At 38.0% G+C, this 24,219-nt stretch overlaps 1 protein-coding gene and 1 long non-coding RNA gene across 2 annotated transcripts in view; one reads left to right on the top strand and one right to left on the bottom strand.

Annotated features, from left to right (window-relative positions):
- Window positions 1-24,219, top strand: part of CTNNAL1 (catenin alpha like 1) — a 59,618-nt gene that overhangs the window by 29,913 nt on the left and 5,486 nt on the right. The window contains exons 7-14 of the mRNA XM_008539312.2: window positions 1,699-1,899; window positions 4,299-4,385; window positions 7,549-7,707; window positions 10,832-10,924; window positions 13,787-13,937; window positions 19,293-19,330; window positions 21,426-21,476; window positions 21,570-21,724. Coding sequence (XP_008537534.2) covers window positions 1,699-1,899; window positions 4,299-4,385; window positions 7,549-7,707; window positions 10,832-10,924; window positions 13,787-13,937; window positions 19,293-19,330; window positions 21,426-21,476; window positions 21,570-21,724 — 935 coding nt within the window. The remainder of the gene's footprint in view (window positions 1-1,698; window positions 1,900-4,298; window positions 4,386-7,548; window positions 7,708-10,831; window positions 10,925-13,786; window positions 13,938-19,292; window positions 19,331-21,425; window positions 21,477-21,569; window positions 21,725-24,219) is intronic.
- Window positions 23,210-24,096, bottom strand: LOC139079563 (uncharacterized). The gene is made up of 2 exons (XR_011533276.1): window positions 23,967-24,096; window positions 23,210-23,316 (listed from the first exon to the last, which is right to left on the bottom strand). It is a non-coding gene; the product is annotated as an uncharacterized lncRNA (long non-coding RNA).

Genomic DNA, 24,219 nt, shown 5'->3' with positions numbered 1-24,219 from the left:
TCTTTTTATAAAGGCAAAGGGAGATGATGTCTTGTCAAAGGATAATTAGGGAAACAGGGTTAGAGCCAGGCCTTTTGCCTCTTGACCCTGCATTTCTGGTTCCAGGCTGACTAGGGGCAGTGCTATACCTGTGGCCGCTGCCGGCTGCGCTCGCTGCTTACCCTTTCACAGTCAGTTGTTCTGGAGCGCGGAGCTGTCACGAATAGCCTCAGTCTTACTGTCAGTGGTTACTTTTTGGCATCTTACCTTTTTTCTGATGGAAAGTATAATCCGTAGAGGGAAACTGGATACTTTACTGCATTCAATACTGTGAATATGTGGACAAATCTTATAAACCATATAAATGAATGACCTTCAAAAGAAAAAAAAACTCTACTAAGTTGTTGTTTAAAAACATATGTATGTTCTTTCCGAAGGGAAAATCAAAAACCTTAACATAAACGGTGTGTGGTCAACATGACTGATTTTTATGTTGTAATTCTATTTAAATTCTCAAATTCTCAGATCTTCATTGATAATTCCATACCTCGCTTTTATTCGTTTTCTTTCCTAACTTAAAAAATAATTCTGTCTACTTAGGATGATTACTGGAGACAGCTTGGGCCGAGAGCAGAAGGGGAAGCTAGCACCCCCTACAGCTTCTTGACCTTCCCAAATCTTAGTATTTTCCAGGGCATGATAAAGTGGTTATATGTAAGGATTAACTTGAAATATTGTTTGTAAAAGGACTTTAAAGTGCTAAACAAATGTATCCTTGTCATCACATTCATTGTGACCACAATTATGATCATCACTGCTTATTGCCTCTTGGCCCAAGTTGTTTCTGTGACCTATTTCAAGGGCTAGAAGTTAAAGAAGGTTGCGGTGACATGGCATATCTTAGAAAGCTGAGAGAAGGAGAGATTGCAGTAGTGAACGTGTGTCCATCACATATTCAGGGAACTCGAAGCACAGGGTGGCTGACGGGGAAGGTTGTCCTGGTATTGGGTGGGGCTGAGATAGACTGTTGGAAAGAGATGCAAAGATAAGACCCTAGAGGATGTTGTGCCATGTAGTAGAAGTTTGGGCTTGATTTTATAGGTGGCAAGGAGCCAATTGGAGGTGGCAATATCAAAAGGTTTAGATTTTAGAAAGATTATACAGGCCCACTGGTGGAGGACATTTTGGTCATGTAGGTGCTATTGGGGACATAAGAGAAAATGTAGGGAAATGAGTTAGGTGACTAGGAGAGTTTTGTTGAATTAATGAAGGAAAAATCGATGCCTTTCTCACTCCAATCCATACTCCACACCCTCTGCACCCTTCTGCCCGGGCTCAACACATTCATATTTGTTTATAACAGCTTCCAGGACTTTGCGTTGGCATTTTCTCAGATACAGATCCTTTACCTGGAGGCTGGTTCATTTTTCCTACCAGTTGCTACATGATAATGCTCTTTCTGCCTTAGTATTCACTGATCTTATAGGAATGTTGTATTAACAACTATAGGAACGAAACTCTGCCTGGCCCTTGGTGGCTCTTGAGTAATGTGTCCTTCTGGGTTAGAGGAGAATATAGTCTTGACTGGACGCTGTATTTCCCCTCAGCCCTTCGGGAAAGAAATGGCTAGTGTCTTCTGTAGCACTATTAGAAATTATAGCCCGTTTTGGTTAGGTGGGAATATTGATTCATATGGATGTGTGTCCTTTTTGTTCTTAGATGAATATTGAAACTCTTCGGGAGAATCTTTATTTTCAGTCAAAGGAGAATCTTTCGGCGATGTTGGAGGTTATCTTGGAGCGTACAGAGGACTTCACAGATTCTGCCTATACCAGCCACGAGCACAGGGAACGCATCTTGGAACTGTCAACTCAGGCGAGGAGGGAGCTGCAGCAGTTAATTTCTGTGTGGATTCAAGCTGTAAGGACTGTTTTTCATCGAAGTAAATCTTCTCTAATAGCTTTTTCCCAAAGTTTTGAGACATGTGGACGCTGACATAAGCACTGGGAGTATGAATGTGGTCCAGAATGAGACAAAGATGCCTCATCCCTGTTTTCGCTCCTACTCGGCCAAGGTGCCTTTCCCATCCAGCACTCACGGTACTCAGCATTTCTAGGCCTGTCGTTTCTCATCCAGGCCAGTCTGGGTTCTGTGCCACTGTTACCATCACTAGGTCACCCTGTTGTCCCCACTCTTCCGCCAAAGTCACCTCTGGAAAATTCCTCCCCAGAATGCTTCTTCAGAGTGAAGAGCAGAGGAGTAGACCCCTACCTAGAGGTTCTTGGGACCTGAGTCTTACTGTTGGAACCATTGAGATGTACACACTTCTTAATTCTGAGGATAGCTGATTTACAGACTTACCGATTTAGAAAACTTATTGAGGTCTAGATGCAGTGAGGACAAGGGTAGACCCAGCTGGCAGGTAAAAGATTTTTCACCCTCGCATGGATTCCTGGTCTAAGATTGGTGGGCAGCCACTTACAGAGCCTTAAATAGGCTGCTGGGTTGCTTAAAACACGGGAGATTATTTGGGCGAGAGTGGTAAAGACTGTCAGAAGCTGGACAACATAGGAAGCGTGTGCCCAGTCTCTTATAGAGCGTGGATTACGAAATTGGGAGACAGAGCCCTGATACATATTTCTGGCACCATTTATTTATTTCTTAGAACTAGGGTATGTCAAAAAAGTAGTTGACATGGTTTACAACATATAGCATGGATGGAACAAATCTGGACATCATGAACAAGAACTTTGGCAGTAAAGATGAAGGAGAAGGATGAGTGTGGCCAAGAGTGTAGCAAACGAGGCAGCAGTTTACTCTCTTGTAAACAGATTGACTTACGAAGAGCAGATTTGAATCACAGATTTTTCTGGTGTTTTCTTGGTATCACAACGATGCAAATGCTCATATTAACAGGGAAACAATGCAGAGTAGAGTGGCATCAGGGATATAAGCAATATTTTGCATTTAGTTTGAATTGTCTGTGATATCTAATCTGAAGTATAGATTGCCTCAGTGTTGAATTTTAAGTCCGTGATTCAGTATAAAGAGTTTCTGTGAGGTAGTGCTCTCTGTGTTGGGAATCCGATTCTATCAATACTTAAATGTGAAATTAGCCCCTTTCACATTATTCACAACACTCAGATCTCTGATTCTGCAGTCCAAATGTACTGGTCATTCATTTATTTCAGCAGCCATTACTGAATGCTTTCTATATGCCAGGCACTGGAAATCTAAAGATGAATAAGATAAAATCTTTGCCTGCAAGAATTTTGCAGTATAGAAAAATGTGGGAAGGAGTGAGGCAAGTACAGAAAGTTTTGCAAGTGTCCTGAGAGAAGATGCATTCCATGTGTTGAGAGGATTGGAAGGAGGATGGATTTATGTTTAGGGAGAGGAATAGAGAAGGCTTCATGAAGATGTTGATATGTAACTTTGATTTCTGCATTCAAAGAGCAGAATACCTTCTACCTGCCGTTTGCTGTGCCAGGTGTTGTGGATTCAGTGGTGAGCAAAATAAATGTTATCTCAGCTTCATGGAGCTTTCCAAGGCCTAATGGGGAAGATAGACTTTTTTTTTTTTTTGGAGAAAGATTAGCCCTGAGCTAACATCTGCCGCCAATCCTCCTCTTTTTGCTGAGGAAGACTGGCCCTGAGCTAACATCTGTGCCCATCTTCCTCTACTTTATATGTGGGACGCCTACCACAGCATGGCTTGCCAAGTGGTGCCATGTCCGCACCCGGGATTCGAACTGGTGAACCCGGGGCTGCGGAAGCAGAACATGCAAACTTAACCGCTGCGCCACCAGGCTGGCCCGGAAGATAGATTTTAAACAAGAAAATAAAAAAATAAATGTGTAATTGCAAGCTAGGATGATTATTTAGAAAAAAGATTAGAGTGGGTAAGAAGGGAGTCTAATTTAGATTGTGTGACCTGAGACAGCCTTTTTGAGAAAGAGACATTTATGTAAGAACTTGAAGATGAATAGGATTTTAATTTTTAACTAGGTTAAGAGTGAAGGGATGGAGCATTCCAAATAGATTAGATAACGTAGATTCATTTTAGATATGATAACTTTATTAAAGAAAATTAGATTTTAAAGGACTCACCTGTTTATAGTTAGAGTAGAAAAATATAACTAAACAATTAAAATTCTATTTTTCACTCTAACCATAAACAGGTGAATTTTTTAAATCTGCTTTTCATATAGCTCACAGAATGATATTATGCATTTGTTATAATTTATAGTTCAAATAAAATTGGAATAACCAGATGAAAAAATGAGGTAACATTCATGTATACTTTTTAAAATTTTTAGCAAAGCAAGAAAACGAAAAGCATCGCTGAAGAACTGGAACTCAGTATCCTGAAAATCAGTCACAGCCTCAATGAACTCAAGAAAGAAGTAAGTATAGTTTGAAATCTGGCCTTTTTTAATCCTTTACTAATTTTCATGTTGTGTGGTATGTACGATATACATTAGTATTAATATGTCCATGTACCTGGAAAATGGTTTTAGACGTTTTCCTTTGACCTAGTTATTTTGAAACCACCATTTTATTAGTGCCATTATCCTCAAAGCTTGTATGAGAATGTTCCTAGCAACTTTATTTATAGTAGCCCCAAACTGGAAACAACCTAAATTTCCATCAACAAGGGTCTAGATAAATGAATTTTGGTATAACTATACCAAATACTATTCAGCCATAAAAAGGAACAGTATCAGTACAGGTAACAATAGAGATGAATTGCCAAAATGTTACACTGAGTGAAAGAAGTCAGACACAAAAGAGTGTGTGTATGTATAATTCCATTTAGAAAAAATTCCGGAAAAGGCAAAACTAATTTATAGTGACAGAAACTAGGTCAGTGGCTGCCTGGGGTCAGAAGTTGGGGGCTATTTACTACAAAGGGGCATGGGGGAACTTTTTGGGATAAAGGAAATGTAAATATTGATTGTGGTGGTGGTTACATGGGTGTAAATGTCTGCCAGAACTCATCAAATTGTACCTTTGGTACATTTTGTTGTATATAAATTACACCTTAATAAAGCTGGTTTTTAAAAATATTCTTTCGGTTGAGAAGATTTCCCTGTTTCCTGAATGAAAACTTGGTCATCTCGTGACTTATTTGGTCATTCTCAGGTAATTGGTCTTTAAGTCTGGGGTTTGCAAACTATGACCAGGCTGTCTGTTTTTGTAAAGTTTTTGGGGACACGGTCCTGCCCGTTTGTTTAAATGTTGTCTGCTGTTTTTTCACTGCAACAGCAGAGTTGGGTATTTGCAGTAGTGACTGTGCGACCTGAAAAGCCTAAAATAGGTACTCTCTGACCTTTCACAGAAAAAATTTGCCAATCTCTGCTTTAGGTCATAAGAAACAATCTCAGTTCAAAAATGAGAATGTTCATTCCGATATATTAGTATTTAAATTCATCCCATTGTAGGACTTCTCCCCTGTTTCCCACTTCCCCAGCCCCACCTGGGGCTTTTGCGAAAGGTGTCCTGTCTCTTTTTCAGGCCCTTCTTCCCCTGTTGTCTGGCTTCTGTTCCAGATCTTTGCCAGGTTGTGGCACAGGGAAAGAAGAGAGGAAGCGGGGAGGCGGGAAGTTCCTGGTGGCTGGCGCCCTTACAAGATGCACTCGGCTCAGTAGATGTTTCAAGTTGACTCTCTCTCTCATGGGTACTTGGGCGTGTTCTTCAGAGGCTCTCTTGTTGCCTCGCCTCCCCCAACCCCCCCACTACAACTCCCATGTCATGTTGTTCCCTCCACTTTGGGGTGTGTCTGCAGGTGGGACTCAGGGTAAACGCCATCAGCTCTCCAAACAGATCCTCCTCACAAAAACCTCTCCTCCCTCATCTCTAATTTCTTTATTCTTTTATATTTTTGAAGCGGGTCAAGGGCTCAGGAGAATGAAATTGGTTTGGCACGTTTCTTTTGTAAATTATATGTAGGGTGATCTGTTTCATATCTTACTTGGTATTGACCTCTACTGAAACCTTCATTTTAACATCCTGTCAAATATGGAAGGATATGGTTTTCTATGGTTTATAAAAAGCCTACCCATTTTTTTTCAGCCTATTCAATTTTAACTAAACTGTTGTTAAAACTATGACTATCAATAGGGCATAAAATCCTCTGGCGAAAGGCTGAGTGGCTCTCCACAGCTTCATTCCCCTTACCTTTGCAATGGGTACAACAACATCAGCCTAGAAGAATTTTTATAAGGATTAAGGGAGATAATGTCTATAAAGCTGCTGTTGGTACACTGCACAGAGCAGGAACTTGGGGTTTATTCACCCTTCTTCCTTTGCGGTTGTTAATAAGTTGTCTCCAGAACCATTTGTAAGATGTACGTGATCTTGGACAGGTCACTCAGTCTCTAACGACCTCTTTCCTCGTCTGTAAAATAAAGGACTGGCGTTAGGCATTCTCTAGGGCCCTGATGGTTAAACAAAACCTTTTAAAACTCTTACGTACATTTTATTTCCAAAGGAAAATGCATTTTAATGTCTTTGTTTCTGACTCTAATTGTTCGCACTTGATTGCACGAATGTGGACTACCCTATTGTTGATTTTGTAGAAAGTCCTGTAATTTGAACTGACATTGGATTACTTCCAGGAAAAATAGAATCACTTCATTCGAATAGGCTTAATTCAAAGTTAGATTTTCCTTAGGACAGTGTTATTAAAAATGATCTCTTTTCTGGAGAACCCCAAAATAACCTGTCACATGATTAAAAAAACAACAAAAAAAGGCAAGATAAGGAGAAGAATAGATTTTGGAGTTAATAGTACCCAAAGATGCCCAGAGAGAATGAGCTGTGCTTAAAATCCGTTCCACCCAAAGTCAAGTAAAACTCTGGGGTTTTTGTTACTCTTTTCTCGATCATTTTTCTTGTGGCCCAAGAGTTAGAGAGTACAGCTCTGGATGGCAGCTATAGATACACTGTAACTCCGCGAAGGGAAGCGGTTGTGTCCTACTTGTCGTGGGTGTCCAGCCTTGAGTACAGTGCCTGCCATGATGTAGGTGTTTAACAAACTGTGTTGAATGCCTGATTGACTGAATCTCACAGAGGCTTTTTCAAAAGTCTGTTAAAAAACATATTAGTGATCGTGAACTGCCATTTGATTTTCCTCTTACATACTCTGATACCATACTCTTAACACTGTTCTACTCCTCACTGACTTTAAGAGTTATTTCTTTAAGAAGCATTTATTTAAGAGAGAAGTTGTATGGAAGGGGCTGGTTGATAGTAGGATGGAAAAGGGACCAGGCTGCTCTGGCACTGGGTGACCAGTTCGTCTTCTACAAACAGCATTGCTGCTCCCAGCAGGGGACTCAAAGATGTCAGTATCCCTCCGGCTTTTGGGAGAACTGGCAAGCTCCCCAGTGCCACACAACGGCTGCTGTTACCACAGGGACCTTTCCATTTTCCCCTCAACAGATCTAGTGGGCTGCGTTGAGGTTTGCTACTCTTTCGTTTTAAAAGTGCTGGCAAGGTGCTTGGTCACAAAGCCTTATTGTTTGTTGTCTTTCTTTCACGGCTCTTCACCCCCGACATCTGCAGCTTCATAGTACAGCAACTCAGCTGGTAGCAGATCTGTTAAGATACCATGCTGATCATGTGGTTCTAAAAGCATTAAAACTTACTGGAGTAGAAGGAAATTTAGAAGGTTTGGCTGAATATGCCTGCAAACTCTCTGAACAGAAAGAGCAGCTCGTTGAGGTGAGTAAGAGGTTTGCTTGTTAAAGAAATTGTAGTTTAATGACAGCTGTGCTAGCATCAGAGCATCTTCATGCAAATGCAGTTTTTGGTTCACTTCTATGAGCATTTTTTTCTCTCTCCTTTGGAATTTTAAAGATAAAATGTTTATCTGTTTTGTTCTTACAACAATCTGGCCTCTCAAACAAAACCACAACAAATGCTGGAACCCACAAATGCACTTCTTAATCTTCTTGCCCTTATTGTCTCAGAGAGATTAGACATTGGAGTAAAGCAATGGCGATCCATTGTATGACCTTGTTTCTATCTGAATCTGTCTCAGGAGGAAAGAGATGGCACACTCATTGGGATAATTTAAAGAGGTTTTAGTAAAGGACCTATTGACAATTGCATAGATGGGGTGTGGGGGAAACCATGGGTATGCAGTAATTGGCGTTAGTGATAGCAAAGCTGGTACCACTCCTAGGCCCAAATTAACAGAGGGAGTGAGTGGTTAGTGAAAACTGGAAGGGCATAGAGTCTTTGAGAGAGCCACCTTGAGAGGTGATTTTAGGACTAGACACAGAGAGTCCAAAGCGACCTTGCAGGGAAAGAGCGTGAGAAGAAAGGCCCTTACTTTCTTCATCCCCGTTGGTCTATTGGTGGGGCTTCGCATTGGCCAAACATAGCTGTAGACCTCATTCAGTCAGTCTCCCACGGCAAAAAGCAGGTTTGAGAAGGGAGGAGAGTGGATATGGAGGGACAAAGAGAAGATACTCAGCAAAGATTCCTTTTCTGAACCTCTCCTGCCCAAAGCCCTCTTATGTGTTACTGGTGCTGCACCTTCCACTTTTGTTATAATTCCAATTATTATTTGATATTATAAGCCTTCTACCTGTTGAAAATGTCAGACATCTTTTAGAAAAAAAGACATATACTTGGGGCTGGCCCTGTGGCCTAGTGTTTAAGTCTGGCATGCTCCACTTCGGTGGCCTGGATTTGGTTCCCAGGCGCAGACTTACACCACTTGTTGGTGGCCATGCTGAGGCAGCAACCCACATACAAAATAGAGGTAGACCGGCATAGATGTTAGCTCAGGGCGAATCTTCCTCAAGCAAAAAGAGGAAGATTGGCAACAGCTTGTTAGCTCAGGGCAAATCTTCCTCAGCAAAAAATAAATAAATAAATAAATATACTTAAGCTAGGTATACCTTATACACATGAGGTATGTCCAACACGTACAGTCGTGCATCACTTAACAATGGGAATACTTTCTGAGAAACGTGTCGTTAGGCAATTTCGTCATTGTGCCAACATTGTAGAGTGTACTTACACAAACCTAGATAGTATAGCCTGTTACACACCTAGGCTATATGGTACTAATCTTATGGGACCACTCTTGTATATGTGGTCCATTGTTGACCAAAATGTCATCATGTGGCGCATGACTGTATATAAATGCACAGATGTGAACCATCTAGCAGTCTTCATGATATCTAATATACCCTGCTCACTGAATCTCACAGACTAAGGGTGAGAAGGAACCTTTAGACTAACTAGACTAGCTTCCTCTCCTTTACTTGTTTACCTCTGAAAACTGCTAGAGAACATTCTTTTTTTTTTTTTTTAAATTTAATTTTTTTCCTCTTTATCCCCAAAGCCCCCCGGTACGTAGTTGTATATTCTTTAGTTGTGGGTCCTTCTAGTTGTGGCATGTGGGATGCCACCTCAGCGTGGCCTGATGAGCAGTGCCATGTTTGTGCCCAGGATGCGAACCAGTGAAACCCTGGGCCGCTGCAGTGGAACGCGCAAACTTAACCACTCTGCCACAGGGCCGGCCCTGAGAATATGCTTAAAATGACTGTAGATGCATCCCCATTTTAAAGTAGATTTGATGCTTATGTTTTTTTAAATAGTTTTTTTTTAAGATATAATTGACACTGGGGCCAGCCCAGTGGCACAGCGGTTGAGTGTGCACGTTCCTCTTGGGCACTGGGGTTTGCTGGTTCGGATCCCGGGTGTGGACATGGCACCACTTGGCAAGCCATGCTGTGGTAGGCGTCCCACATGTAAAATAGAGGAAGATGGGCATGGATGTTAGCTCAGGGCCAGTCTTCCTTAGCAAAAAGGGAGGATTGGCAGCAGACGTTAGCTCAGGGCTAATTCCTCAAGAAAAAAAAGATATAATTGACATATAAACTTGTGTTCGTTTAAGGTGTACAACATAATGATTTGATATATGTATATATTATGAAATAATTACCACAATAAGTTTAGTTAACATCTATCATCTCACATAGTTACAGAAATTTTTTTCCTTGTGATGAGAACATTTAAGATCTACTCTCTTAGCAACTTTCAAATATACGAAACAGTATTGTGAGCCATAGTCATACTACATATTACAGCCCCAGAACGTGTTTATCTTATAACTGGAGATTTGTACCTTTTGACCATCTTTACTCAACCCCCCCACCCCCAGTGCTGTTATGTTTATAAACCAAATATAACTGTAGACAAACTCTTGCTCATTATAGGAATCCTGCAGCAAATATTTTTAAAAAGTGAAAATTTTTTTTTCAAACTTTGTCTCAAGATTTTCAATAATTTTCTCTGATATAGGCTCTCTATTCATTACATCAGTCATGCTTAATTCAGCGTTAGCTCCTGTGAAAGGTGTTTTAGTTAATTGACCATAAGGGGAAGTGTTGTTTGTTGATAGAAAGAATGTGTAACTGGTAGTAACTGTGACATAGTTTAGGTGAGAACCTTGGGCGAGTCACTTCTCTGAGCTAAGTTTCTTCATATATAAAATGTGTGGGCACTGGTAGATCCTTTTAAAGATTCCTCCTGCTTCTAATATTCTGTGACTGCCTTACCACGATCAGGTGGGAAGTAGAAACAATTTGCTATACCCTTATTTATTCGTGCTTCATTCCTAGAGAATCTGTTGGTAACTAGTATAAGATTATAATAATCTTCTCAGTAATGTACAAATTTATTTTTAATAAGGTTTAATGAGTAAGGTAATTTAATAAGGTTTTAGTAAGTTTTATGTGTAGTTTTTTCTTTATTAATTATAAAATGATACTATGAATTGTGAAGAATGAGAATGTGAAAGTTGAACTATAGAAATGTTTTCTCGTAGACCTGTCGATTGTTACGACATGTATGTGGGACAGAACCTCTTGAAATAACCTGTATACACGCAGAGGAGACATTTCAGGTGACTGGGCAGCAGGTATGATCAATAGCAGATTGTTCTTTCTTTATTGTGTCTTGTCTGAGTATCGTAACAAATTGTGTGGAAGGAAGATGTAAATGGTTCTGCTTAACTAGACACCAAATCTACAGAGAGAAACAAACATAATGGAATTTTCATAGGTAGTGTGACAGAACATAGCTGACATTCCGTTGGGTTATCTGGTCATCTGCCAAACTGAAGATTGGCCATTTAATCGATGTCCTAGTTTACATCTATTTTAAATGGAGCTGTTTACAATGCAGGTTGTTATAACACGTTTGAAAAGTAAGTTATAATTATGTAACAAGCCATAAAAATATTCACACGTTTTCACTCAGTAATTTCTAAGGACATAAAGAAATTAAAAAAAAGAAAAAAACTAAACTAAAACGATGTTTGTTATATTACTTGTAATAAGATTCAATTGGAAGCAAAATAACTATCTTAATTTAGGCAAATAATACATTATGACTTTAAAATAATAATTATGGTAACTAGAGTTAGCAACATTGAAAGATGTTTGGTCAAAATTTTGGGTGATAAAAGCAGGATACAGATTTGTATATAAACTATAATTGCTACTATATAAAATGTACATATATAAGAAAATGTAAGGAAATCTGCAGAAATGAAAATTGTGCTTTTTTTGGGAGAACTGTGAGTTTTTTTCTGAGTTTTCTGTAATATTATTTTGTATTTATAATTTTCAAAAGCTTTTAAGAATGAATATCCCATTTAATACTGTCCCTGTCAAATTAATCTAAGGAAAAAAGTGAGGGACAGAACTTCTTTTCCTTTTTAGGTCTAAGCTCCAAACTACAATTTACCTGATGTTCTTGTTTCTTTTATCATCATCAGCAAAAGGACTTACTCCTACTTGCAGTATTGCATGATAGATGTCGGAACCCTGGATTTATAGTTGAGGACAGTGAGAGTGACTTGAGACAGTGGTGGTGTGTATGCCCTGTAGCAGAACCGTGTTGGATGTTGGAGGGAGTCAGAGAATAGTATCAAAGGCTTATCATGGAAGCAGGAACTGTATGAGTGATCATCTGCTGAACATTTTATTATAACCAGAGGATCTCTGTTTATTGGGAGAAACTTAGGCTTCGGTATTTGCTTGCCCACTTGGGAGTCATCGTACTTGCTTTGGCTATAGATATATTTCAGTAGAACTGAAAGCTTTGACTCTCCCGCCATATGCCATCAGCTCTTATTAGTCTCAGGCCCTACTTGCTATTTGGTCGCAATTCTCTGCTTCCTGTTTTTATTGCAGCAGGGATATAAGGAAAAGCCAGATTTTCTTCCCCAGGATGGTGGTAGAGCCTGTTATCAACTTCTATAATTTGAGAAGTTTTTTCTGTTTCCATAGCCTCAGCTTTTACGCCTCGTCTTTGCCATCTGTCTCACAGAAGGATCATTTAAGGAAATAGAGCATGCCTCTGGGATAATTTATATTTATTTCTGAGCATCTCTGTTTTAGCAGTGTCATTTTTATATTTCCTTTAAAGTGTTAGATCATTTCCAGGGCACAATTGAACAGTTTGTACACTGTCCAATGGCTCCTGGTTGAGGGGACAGCAGTCCTGAAACCTAGCCCGTAGTCTGCTGGCAAGCCATGTGCCTACCCTCCCTGAAGATGGGGAATCTTGTTCCTCTCATAAAGCTGCCACCTGCTTGTCAAGCCCTGTGCCTGTGGGACTGTGCCCATCCGGGAGGAGCACCTAGCTGTAATTCCCTCGAAGGTAGCATGACTCTGATTATATCAGTCTTCTGAAAGCTCTCCCATGACTTCCTGTCTCGCTCAGAGTAAAGTCCTGTCCTTACTGTGCATCTTTCTCTATTACATGGCCACTGGCGACCTTCGTTTTTCTCATGTCAGTCCAGTCACACTGGCCTACTGGCTGTTCCTCGAACACACCGGAAATGCTCCCACCTCATCCCAGATGACTTTCCCGAGATTTTCCTGTGGCTCCCTCACCTTCTTCAGTTCTTTGCTGACGTGCCACCTTTTCAGTGACCACCTAACTTAAAATACTCTGAACCACCTAACGCCCTCCATCCTCCCTACCCTTTATTTTTCTACATATCACTTATCATCTTCTAAAAATTCTACATTTTTAATTGTTTGGCTCCCCTATTATATTGTGAGTCCCATGAAGACAGGGACATTTATCTGTTTCATTCACACCTGTTTCCCCAGCACCTGGAACATGGGTACAGTGCCTGGCACATAGTAGCTGAATGAACAGCCATATATTAGTTGCTCAGTATCTCTGAACCTCAGCTTCTCTAGCTGTAAAATGGGAATAATGCTTATTTGGGAAGGGTAGTATTTTGTTTCTGTGTTTTGGGGATTAGTACTAATGTATTCAAGCACCTAACACAGTATCTCAAGAATGTATCTACCATGTACTCATAGGTGTGTGTATATGTTACTACTACTACCACTGCCACCACTGCTACTACCACTCTTCCTGCTACTGCAGTAATCTCAGTACTCTCTTCTACTGCTGTGTGCAGGGTACTCTTTGAAGTTTGAGCCTAACTCTTTGAATTATGCTATAGAAATAACTTTGTTGAAACAGAGTTTTCCTTGAATAAATATAATTGCTTCCTGAATAAAGGTTTGTATATAATGATGCATACTATTTATTTGTAGATCAGGTTATAGGGAACAGAGAGCTTTGTTCTACTGTGTATCTCCACGCCGCCCAACATGGGGCTTATGTGTGGAAATTACTTCACAGTTGTTTATTTAGTTGATTTGAACAGTACAGACTTAGAAGTTTGGTCTCAAGGTTGATTCTGAGAGCTAAGATTTTGAAGTTCACACCTGTGAAAATTGTGTTTCACTAGATAATTTCTGCTGCTGAAACATTGACATTGCATCCATCTAGTAAAATTGCTAAAGAAAACCTAGATGTATTTTGTGAAGCCTGGGAATCCCAAATTAGTGACATGTCAACACTCCTAAGAGAGATCAATGATGTGTTTGAAGGAAGACGAGGTGAGAAATTGTCCACATGTTGAAATATATTATTATTTAATGTAACGCTAGTAGTTTTTAATGTCAAACCTCAGATGCAAAATGAATTATCTTGTAATAACCTAATTCGGTTATTTTTATAGTAAAATATCTTGCACAAAACAATCATGAAAGTATTATCTGTCCTTCTTCATTTTAGTATCTAAGCTGTAAAATTTGTTCTACAGCAATATAGTAGATTTCTTTGAATTAATATTAACATTCTAGTTTTCCTATTGAAATTAAGTCATTTTATATATCTTCAAAATTATTTTTTAGTCTTAGTGCAAAAGCTCTTCTGTAATACAGTAATTCTCTGATTTAATTCTACTAACTTTGTAATGAAATGAATGTAGTTATTTGATTTTTGAATTGCTTTCCTTCCGCTTGGATGGAATCTCTTTCCTTGATGACTACATAGTCTTGGAATATTTCCTGTGGTGGGTAAGTTCATTGGTATTTCTACAACATGTAGAATAGCACCTTACAATGTACAGGAAGGCATCATTTTTATTGTTTATTTTAATATCAACTGGGGGTTTTGTTTATTTCCCATTGTACTGTGTGTCTTGTTATTTATGTTTATGTGTTTTTATGTATTTTTTTTCCTTCAAATGGCTTCTGTTAATGTCAAGCATGCTTTTTTAAAAAATAAAATGTCAAAGTCATTATAACATCAAATTACATATTTATTTTTACTGAATATGAACATTTAAACATTTCATATTTAAAAAAATAGCCATTTAAGATAATTGCTGATTTACTTAAAAATCAGGGAATGATAGAGTTTGTAGATATAATTTGTGAAGTATAGTAAATGTTTACCATGCTTCTACATTTAAAGATTTCTGTGATAGCTAATCTGAATGCCATATCATTTTGATGCTTTGATAAAATATTCATAGTTACATGGATCATTATGTGAGGCAAGTTTCATATATTAAAATGTAAAGTGGTAGAATTAATCTACATTTAAAGAAGAATGATCACTTAACCATAGGACTCATTTAGGAAATTAAGAGAAGTGGCCTCCCACTCTTTCTTAGCACTAGCATCCATTACAGATAGACTGGAGTTGAAATAGGAAAATCTCGTACTTATTTTTGGACTACATGGTCATTGTGGTTTCTTTTACTTTCAAGCTGGATATTACATAAAATATCTCTTCTTTAAGTTTGGGTAACCCAGCCTGAAAAAATCAAGGTTGCCTTAGCTTCCTTAGGGCTGAACAGAAATTCCTCCTTAGGTGGGAAACTCTGCTGCCTTCAATCAATGGGACTCCCATTGTTTAACTGGTAAAGTATCTTGCTGTCCAGAAGGCATCCTTACGTGGGGTTAATTGAGATAGGGTTGGTTGATGTCTTGTACTGCCTTTCTTTGTCCTGGCTTTCATCATGAAGCTCATAGAATAGCTTTTTCCACCAAGAAGTTCAACTCTGGACTGGCCATTATTGACCGGACTGAGTCCAGTGTCACAGTGTTGCTCTTCCTGTTCTGTATGGTTATTATGACAAGGCTGCCTGTTACTTGCATCTGCCCACTGCTTTCCACACAAAGGACAGAGTGCATTCTTCAGATTCTGATTTCTCTTTGCTACTGTTATAACTCAGGTTATAACTATTATTGAAAAGCCTTTGCTGTATTCTACCTACCTTAGTTCTGCTCTCCATAGCTTGACTCTTTTGACTGGGAAAATTATCAGATATGTTTGCAAGTATCATTTAATTAAACAATTAAGTAGCAAACAGCATGCTAAGCAATGAGAGGGAGGCTTTAGTGTTCTCACACTTGAAGTCAGTCTGAGAGCTAGGTCATTGTCCCCTTTCTCTGAGACCCTCATATTTCATAATTGGGCGTCCTGGGATTGCTTCAAGAACTCAAAAATCAACTATTTTCCTGCCTTCCTGCCTTCATCCAATTCTGCCTTCTTACCCAAACCTCTAGGGCGGTCATGGTCCTTGTATTGGAAGGGATCAGATCAAAAAGACTCCACTTTCCCTTAGTGATGACTATGTATCAACATTTAGAATTTGAGATTATTTTAGACAAATAAATGTCAAAAACAAGCCTTCTCTCATGGCTTGCAGACTCTATCCCTCCTCTCAGGAAGCTGAATTTCCCATGTTCTGTTTGAAACATCTTACAGTTAATACGTCTAGGCTTCGGTTTATAGTGATGCCCATGGTGGCCCTGTTCCATAGTTGTGCATCTATTTTGTCACTTGGCAGATTGGATGCATGAGGTGCTGTCCACTAAAATGGGAAGTACAGGAAGAGGAACGTGCTTGTGGATAAATAGGAGTTTATTTGCGGGATGTATGGGTCTGGAACAGGAAGTGACCCATCTAGACAAGAGATGATGGGGTGAGGATAGTACAAACGGAGATAAGAGGACTGATTTAAAACGAGTTTTACAAGTAATAGTGCTAGGATTTGGTGATTAATTGAAGGTAGAGGTAAGGGAGAGTTTGTGGATGACAGCTGGGTTTGGATTAGAATACCTCACCCTTACTCCTGAGGTTAGCTCATACTCTGCCTGTCCCCAGTAGTAGGGGATTCACTTTAAGTGGGTCTGGGGACATGATTTTTTTTTTTTTTTTTTTGATAGATCATGCTATTCAGAGACCCTTCCAGAACCAGAAAAAGCTAATTGTAAAAACTTGTAGTCGGGAAAAATATAGCACATCTTCAGTAAAATAATAAGGCTTTTCTGGCCTTGGGGAATTAGCTTTATTCCCTGGAGATGCAGAAAAGCACTGGATGTAAATGAGAGCAGCACTTTTCAGTTAGGTTTTCATCAGAAATAATTTTGGTACCCCCATAAGATGAGAGGGACTTTTGAACTTAATTGTGAACTTAATTTATCTCAAGGTGTAAACTTGGAAGTAAAGATGGCACAATTGTGGTGTTGATTTAAGGAGTATTAAACAAAGGATTTAGGGAGTATTAAATTTATGATACCCCTGTGAAGACAGTGCTTTGAAAACAATTCTATAAATCAAATATCTGTACCAAGTATGTTTTCTCCAAATATTCTGTTTTTTCCAATTAAATTCTAGTGTTTATAACATGTTTTCAGCAGAGAGAAATTATTTATTTATGCTACCTCTTTGATTTGGTATAATAGCTAAACATAATTGAGTCAATATATTCTTGCTCTGCTTAGAATCAATGGCAATAATTAGACTTGTATGGAAAAAACAATTATAAAATGACTCAGATTCATCATTTTTATCAGCTTATTTAAGTTGGGGTGTTTTTTTTTTTTGTATTATTATCAACTTATTTGGTTTATATTAGAATTGAGGGAAAGAGGAACAACCTTACTGACATAGCATTCGGAGGAGACCTATCTGAAGAATGACCAATTTTTCAGTTGTCCTCAAATTTGTAAACTATTCTGAGTCTAACCGAAGGGTGGGAATAGGGAGCAAAACAAAGTCCCTGTAAAAGCACCATGGGGATTGGAACTGCCAGGTGATCAATAATTGGTGGATGGTGATGGGAGCAAACCAGAGTGTGTAAAGGCTCTCTTTTCATTGCATGTATTTCTCCCTGCCTTCTGGTTTCTTTAACTCTGTTGTGTCTTGGAGAAATAAGAGATACTGAAACAGTTGGGTTTTTTTCCCCTCTTTGGATAGTCAATGTGAACATTTCAGGGTCATGGGCAATAGGAAGGACCACAGGGTTAGATGATACAGGATCGCTCACCTAAGCTAACGATATGTAAATAATGATTATGCCCTCTTCTGTAGCTTAAGTAGAAGCTTAAGTAGTAGCTTAAGACTACTTTTTAGGGATATTAGGGACAGGATTCAGACTTTGAATTAAGATATATGATGAATTTTGAGCTTCCGAGTGACCTGAAGACCATTTTCTGTTAATCTCACAGCTAAATCAGACACTTATTACATCAGAGCTAGGAAACAAAGCATGGAAATAACTTTTTCCTCTTTAAGTTTTATTCCACTCTTGCAATTCTGAGATCAGAGAACCACTAATAAAATTCCCTTACAATTCTGACATTACAAAGAAATGATTTGAATCATAAACCTATTACCAAGTACCATTAGCTGACTCTTAATGACATTTCACCTTCTGAATCAGCACTGTCCAATACAAATATAATGCAAGCCACATATGTAACTTAAAATTTTCTAGGAAGCACAAGGAAAATTTAGAAAGAAACAGGTGAAATTCAATTTTAATAATATTTTTAATTTAACCCAATATATCTAAAATATTATTTGTTTATAATCAATATTTAAAAATTATTAATGAGATCTTTTGCATTTTTTTCTTCATATTAAGTCTTCAAAATCTAGTATGTATTTTACACTTAGAGCACATCTCAATTCAGATTGGCCATGTTTCAATTGCTCAGTTGTCACATGTGGCTAGTGGAGTACAGATTCAACAGCATAGTTCTAGATGAAATTTTAAATATGATACGAGCAAATTTGCTCCATTCATGTAATAGTCATTTTATAAGAAAGGGCATGATTTAGTGCTCTTACATTTTATTTACTTTTATTAAGTGGAGCCATATGAAATTGCTGTTTTTGTGTTGCAAAGTGGTTGAATATCAGCAATTTCATATGGTTCTACCTAATATAGCTGAACACATGTCCTTTCCTTGAAATCAAGAACCAATTACTGTTCAAATATTATTTTGAAATCTTACCCAAGATATAACAAACTAGCTTAAAAAAAAAGTCTGTCATCCATTGTAACCTGACTTTATACATGATCCAGAAGCTGGAAAGATGAAAGTGCAGGAATGAAGTGGGAGTGACACATCTCCTTCCTTTCTTTAGTTATTGTGCTTCTTGCCATGTGTTAATTCACAGCCAACAGACTGTTATTTGCTTTTTTTCATCTTCCTCTCTTTACACTAAAGTTGTCCTCTTCCCTGAGTGGGAGAGTACAGTACGAGGTTAGCTGTGAATGATTCGGTCTAGTACTTGCAGAAAAGGAAGCCAGCACTGATAACTGGTCCTGATAAAAGAGAATCTGCTTTCATTAGAGGCAGCTGTTGTAAGAGAATTCTCTACAAATGAAGCTGCTTATAAATATAGTAAATGTCAGTGAGATTTTTTGCCTTTCTGCCATTCTGTTGGGAGAGGTAGAGATTGGCCACCATAGATGCCTTAGAGATACAACTGTTGAAAGTCTTCATGTTCAACAATCAAATTACAGTTTTATTTCTCAGTCACATGTAATTCATAGACTAAATTATCACAACTAATATACTAACATTCCTGTTTATTTAATAATATTCTAAAACTTAAATGTGAATAATAGAAAATGTGTTGTAAGTTATGTATCTTATTTGTAGGAGAGAAGTATGGCTACCTTTCCCTTCCAAAGCCAATGGTAAGTAGAAGAGTTTTGTACATTTCAGAATGCTTTTATTCAGAAACTGAATTTATGCTCTTAATGCCTATTGCTACTCCCCCCTACCCCCCAATAATTGACATTACGAAAGAAAGGATATCAAATGTTGATTGTTCAGAGTTGTTATTCTGACCAGCAATCTCGATGTAGCCCACACTCTGATTATTTGTGCTGGGTTTGGGGAGTTGAGGGAACAGGTGACAGATTTTATGATTAATAAGAGGTCATAATTGGAAGTTGGAGGTATTTTTGGTCTTCATATCTTCAGTCTAATGCACAAGGTCATGTTGGAACCATTTTCTACAAGCTAAGAACTTTTTTAATGCTTTCTACCTTGATGAAAATATGTCCTGCTATTTATATTTAGAGACTTGAAATGTTTGGCTTTACGTAACCGAAACTCACTCATCTGACTGAATTCCAAAATAGTGTCCACTAGATGGCAAGCTTGGTTACATTATTGAGATAGTTTCTGTACCTTTTTAGGCAATTCTCTTTCAGTCTCCATTAAACAATTTAATAATAATAATTTGTAAAAGTAAAAATAAAAATAATGAAAACACAACTAAATGTAAAAGAATAAGATGGGGTGTAAAATTATAAATAAAATAAAACCTAAAAGCCTCTAGGGTATTCTTAACTTTCGTAAAGGCTTTATCAATTGCTTTATAGACTCCTAGGCTAGGGAAGAAGATAGAGATGATGTGGCTATATAGGAGGGAGCAAAGAGATCAGTGGTCATCTCCATTTATTTTCAAATGGACATAAGAAGCAGCTTGTGTGTGTGTGTGTGGAACCTTATAGTTTCCTTTATTTATTTTCTGCCCTTTAACTTCTCCTATTTCTTCTATAGTAAACAGCATTAGGAAATCTGTATGTTAAACGAGCACTTATAAACTATGGGATAGCAAAAAGGGAAAAATTGAGACTGTTCTGTGCTGCAGTGAAACTGGTAACAGAACAGCTGGTCAGAAGTAATAAGTCATGGTAATGATAAGGGAAACAAAAACAGAGAGGTACATGTATATCTCAAAAATATTGGTGACGATGTTTCTTAAGCTAAGCAGACACGAGTGTTATGTTTTCATACATAGTATACACAGTATTTTATACACAGTAATTTATACTGTGTGGATATGTGTGAATATATTCTCAATGTGTGTGTGTAGTTTAAATAAATGTTTCCTTAAAAATAAAATGGCTCCCTGCATCTCCTGGCCTCTTTATCTCCACCAGCCCAGCTGTTCTGGAACTCCTGCCCCAACCCTGGGAGTTCCCACCAGATCCCAGAATGAAAGGAATGCCCAACCTGGGCCGCCATCTCCAGAGAACTTCTGAATATATTTTTCAGAGAAACGCTGATATTGGTAGTGGTTTCTATTCTTCAAGTAAATAGGCATCTGTGGGCCAGCCTTCTAACCTAACCAGTGTACCATGTTTTCTCTTCTCCTGGGGAAATATATTCCGAGTTCCACATAGCCTACATAAAAACAAACTTGCTGTTTCAAAAATAGGGGCCCATCAAACATCCAGGTTCAAATATTAAATCCTAAATTCTACGTATAATGTTCTCTACAACCTGAAATATAGGATGAGGAATCAGGATGTCAGTGAAACTAGGATGCTGAAATTTAGCCCTCAAAAGGGCAAACTGGTTAAAGGAATTGAATTCCTGAGTCATCACATTAAGAACATACGGACAACCACATATGGTGGCTAATTTTATTACATCATTTCATAAGAATAATTTAACAGAGGAGCCAGGGAGGTCTTGGAGTATACTAACTGGACTCTGAGAAGACTGCGGAAGTCTTTAAGTCCTTCTGAGACTCTGATCTGCTTTCCCCGGCCCCAGGTTTCTAACTACCCCTTCAAAGCTGAACTCACATACTAGTAGAGTATTGACAATTAGTTGTTTGTTTTAACTTAAACAATTGAATATAGTTTAAGTATGTACTGAAAATGTTTAAATTAAAATTTTATTACAGGTACTTTGCTGTGCTTTCTATTACTACTGTATTTCCTCCCAATTAACTGTGCTGCTTTTAATGTCTTAATCTGTTTATTGTTACAGAAGAATAATGCAAACCTGAAATCGTTAAAGCCAGACAAGGCTGACTCTGAGGTAAGACCTTTTCCTTTGTAGTAGTCTTACCTCTAATCTTCCTTTTACATCAATAATAACTAAATTGTTGTGATTAAAATGGGTGTTTTGTAGGAGCAAGCCAAGATAGCAAAGCTTGGACTTAAGCTGGGTTTGCTCACCTCTGATGCCAACTGCGAGATTGAGAAGTGGGGGGATCAGGAGAGTGAGATCGTTCGATGTGGACGGAACATGGCCCGTGTGGCCTATTCTCTTTATTTATTTACCAGGTAAATGTAGTTACGTTCTGATCTTTTTAAATGAATTTAATAATATCTGGTGTAAAGAGAAAGTGCCATGTTAAATCATTGATAAGTTAAAGTCAGTGTCAAATATATGGTAAAAAGTCTCTAAGAAGTTCTTATGACAATTAAGTGAATGCAACAAGAAGACATTTATTTAATTAGGATTTAGATTTAGAAGAGATCCTTTTCTAAGTTTGTGTCCCATTCTTTCCATAATTTTGAAATAATTCTGCATTCTGCTTTTTATCATCCTGTATATCAAACGAGTCTTTCTCCCAGCCAGCATCAGTAATTTAGAAAACATGCCTTTCAAATATTTATGCAAGTGATTGATTAGATACAGATCAAAGACTAAAACCATGAGGCCAACTGCCTCAATAGGGAAATCTCAAGAGTCTCCATGTATCAGCATTTATTATGTAGCAGAGAATTTCCCTAACTTTACTTTTACCTAACCTACATTCTCTGTCTTGTCTTCCTTACAAGACTCTTTCATCAAATGCCTTGTTGAAGTCAATGTTGATCACATTGCACAGTCTTTCATTATAATAATCTACACCTATGGTAGAGTAATTCCATGTTGCTAAAAACTTATCAATTACCTGCTTGATTTTCTCAAGGAATGATTTTAAACCTTTCATTCATTTTCTAATATCTATCTTTTTCATTTTTGGAAACCTGGAGAATACTTGATATTTCTAGTGTTGTGGCCAGTCTCCTACTCATTTGGATTTTGAAAATTTCAGCAGTGGTTCACACCTGCAAGTTGTTTCAGTATTCTGGAATGCAATCCATTTGGTCTGGAGATGTAAGCTCAGTTAAAGTACTTAGGATCTCTACATCTGTGTTGGCTTTGGGACTCAATAAATAGCACTCCTTTTCCTGCCCAAGTTCTGAACAAAATGAAAAAGAAGCAAAAGAATAGGCAGATGGGGCCAGTAACATTTAAATTGATAAAGCTGATATTGGATAATGTAGTTTTATAGCCACAGGCAAGTAGCTTTTTAAAAATGATCCCTAGAATTAAGAATCTTACCCTGTAAGGGCACAACCTATTTCTTAAAACACATGGAAAAGCAGGTATCTCCCAAAGGCAGCTTTACTTCCAAGAGCAAAAGGAGAAAAAGGGTTACAGTGTCCAATTTATTTTTGCGAAGGCACCAAAAAGACTGAAAAGGTAAATAAATGTCCATCCTCTTCTATAGGATGGAATAAGTGAGAGAGCAGAGAGAAGTGAGGGATGTTGTGCTGGTGAAGATTCCTTCATATGGAAAGAAGATGAGGAGTTGGGAAGAAGCATTCATTACCATCTTGATGATGTCTTCTACCTTTTCAAGATAGATAATTCTCTGGAGGGTGAAGGAGAAATGATAGGAGTTGAGTAATTTTGCCTCTCTTTAGCAGTCATTCGTTAATGCCTTTCCATATTTTCCATCACTGGAGAACTTTCTTCTTTGGTGGTTTTCTTCCTTTGTTCTTAATCGTTCTTAGCAAGCTTCTCCTGGGATTGAGTCTTCCCAACACTAACTTTGACTTCCTTTCTTAGTTCAGACTTTAAAAAATCTGATGAGTCAAGTCTTCAAAAGAAAGTAAAATGGAACTCCTTTGTTTACCCACACTAAACATGCACAGATTAACTGAAATAACAAAGATCTTTACTTTTGGCTGGAATTATGCTAGTGATCTCATGGTAATAAAAATCAGATCTTTTTTAAAAAAATGTTTTGACTGATAAAAACTGGAGAAATAAATATTACTTAATGAATGTAGTTGGCTATATAAAATCTTCCCAAACACAGGATTCATCAGTAGAATTTTTTTTTAAGTCTGTAACTGCCCCTTTTATTTCTTGTTTCTTAATTCAGAATATTTCAGGATGATATGGTCAGCATTTTTTGTTTCAGAGTCAAAAAGTCTTGGTAATATAAAATCTCAAGTCGGCTTTGTTTCCTACCCTCACTGTCTGCATACCTATTTTCCCCCCAGCAATTTTTTGTTTCCTCTGAAGAGCTGTGGTTTACCAGCCTCATTTGGTTGCTTCTTTTGAGTCCCACCTGTTGGCCTTCAGAGTACCCAGTTTTGTAGTTTTCCTGGGCAATTTGATAGCTCTTCCTCAGGCTGTTTTTTAAGGTTGTCTTAAAACTTTTATATAATTTCTTAAATATGTCTTAATAATTCATATATTCGTTTTCTAGTGCCTTTTAGTTTAAAAAAATTTCAAACTTACCAGTGCCTTATAGTTTTTAAAGTGGTTTCTGCTTCATGATTTCATTTGATCCTCACAACAATTTATCAGCAGACTGGTATAATTTGTTCACATCTCAAGGCTGCTAACGGGCAGAACTAGTAGCTACTAGATGTCAGATCTTCTGGTTCATGTCTAGTCCACGGCTCCTCTTAATGCATTCTGTTGCTCTTTGCTGTAATTTAGCTTTCATTTGTAGAGGTCTTAATTCTCCTTGGTGGTTCTCCATCTGATA

This window comes from Equus przewalskii, chromosome 26 (assembly GCF_037783145.1).
Source record: "Equus przewalskii isolate Varuska chromosome 26, EquPr2, whole genome shotgun sequence".
Classification (NCBI taxonomy): Eukaryota; Metazoa; Chordata; class Mammalia; order Perissodactyla; family Equidae; genus Equus; species Equus przewalskii.
Note: the sequence above shows the minus strand (reverse complement) of the source record. Positions and strands in the feature narration are given on the sequence as shown.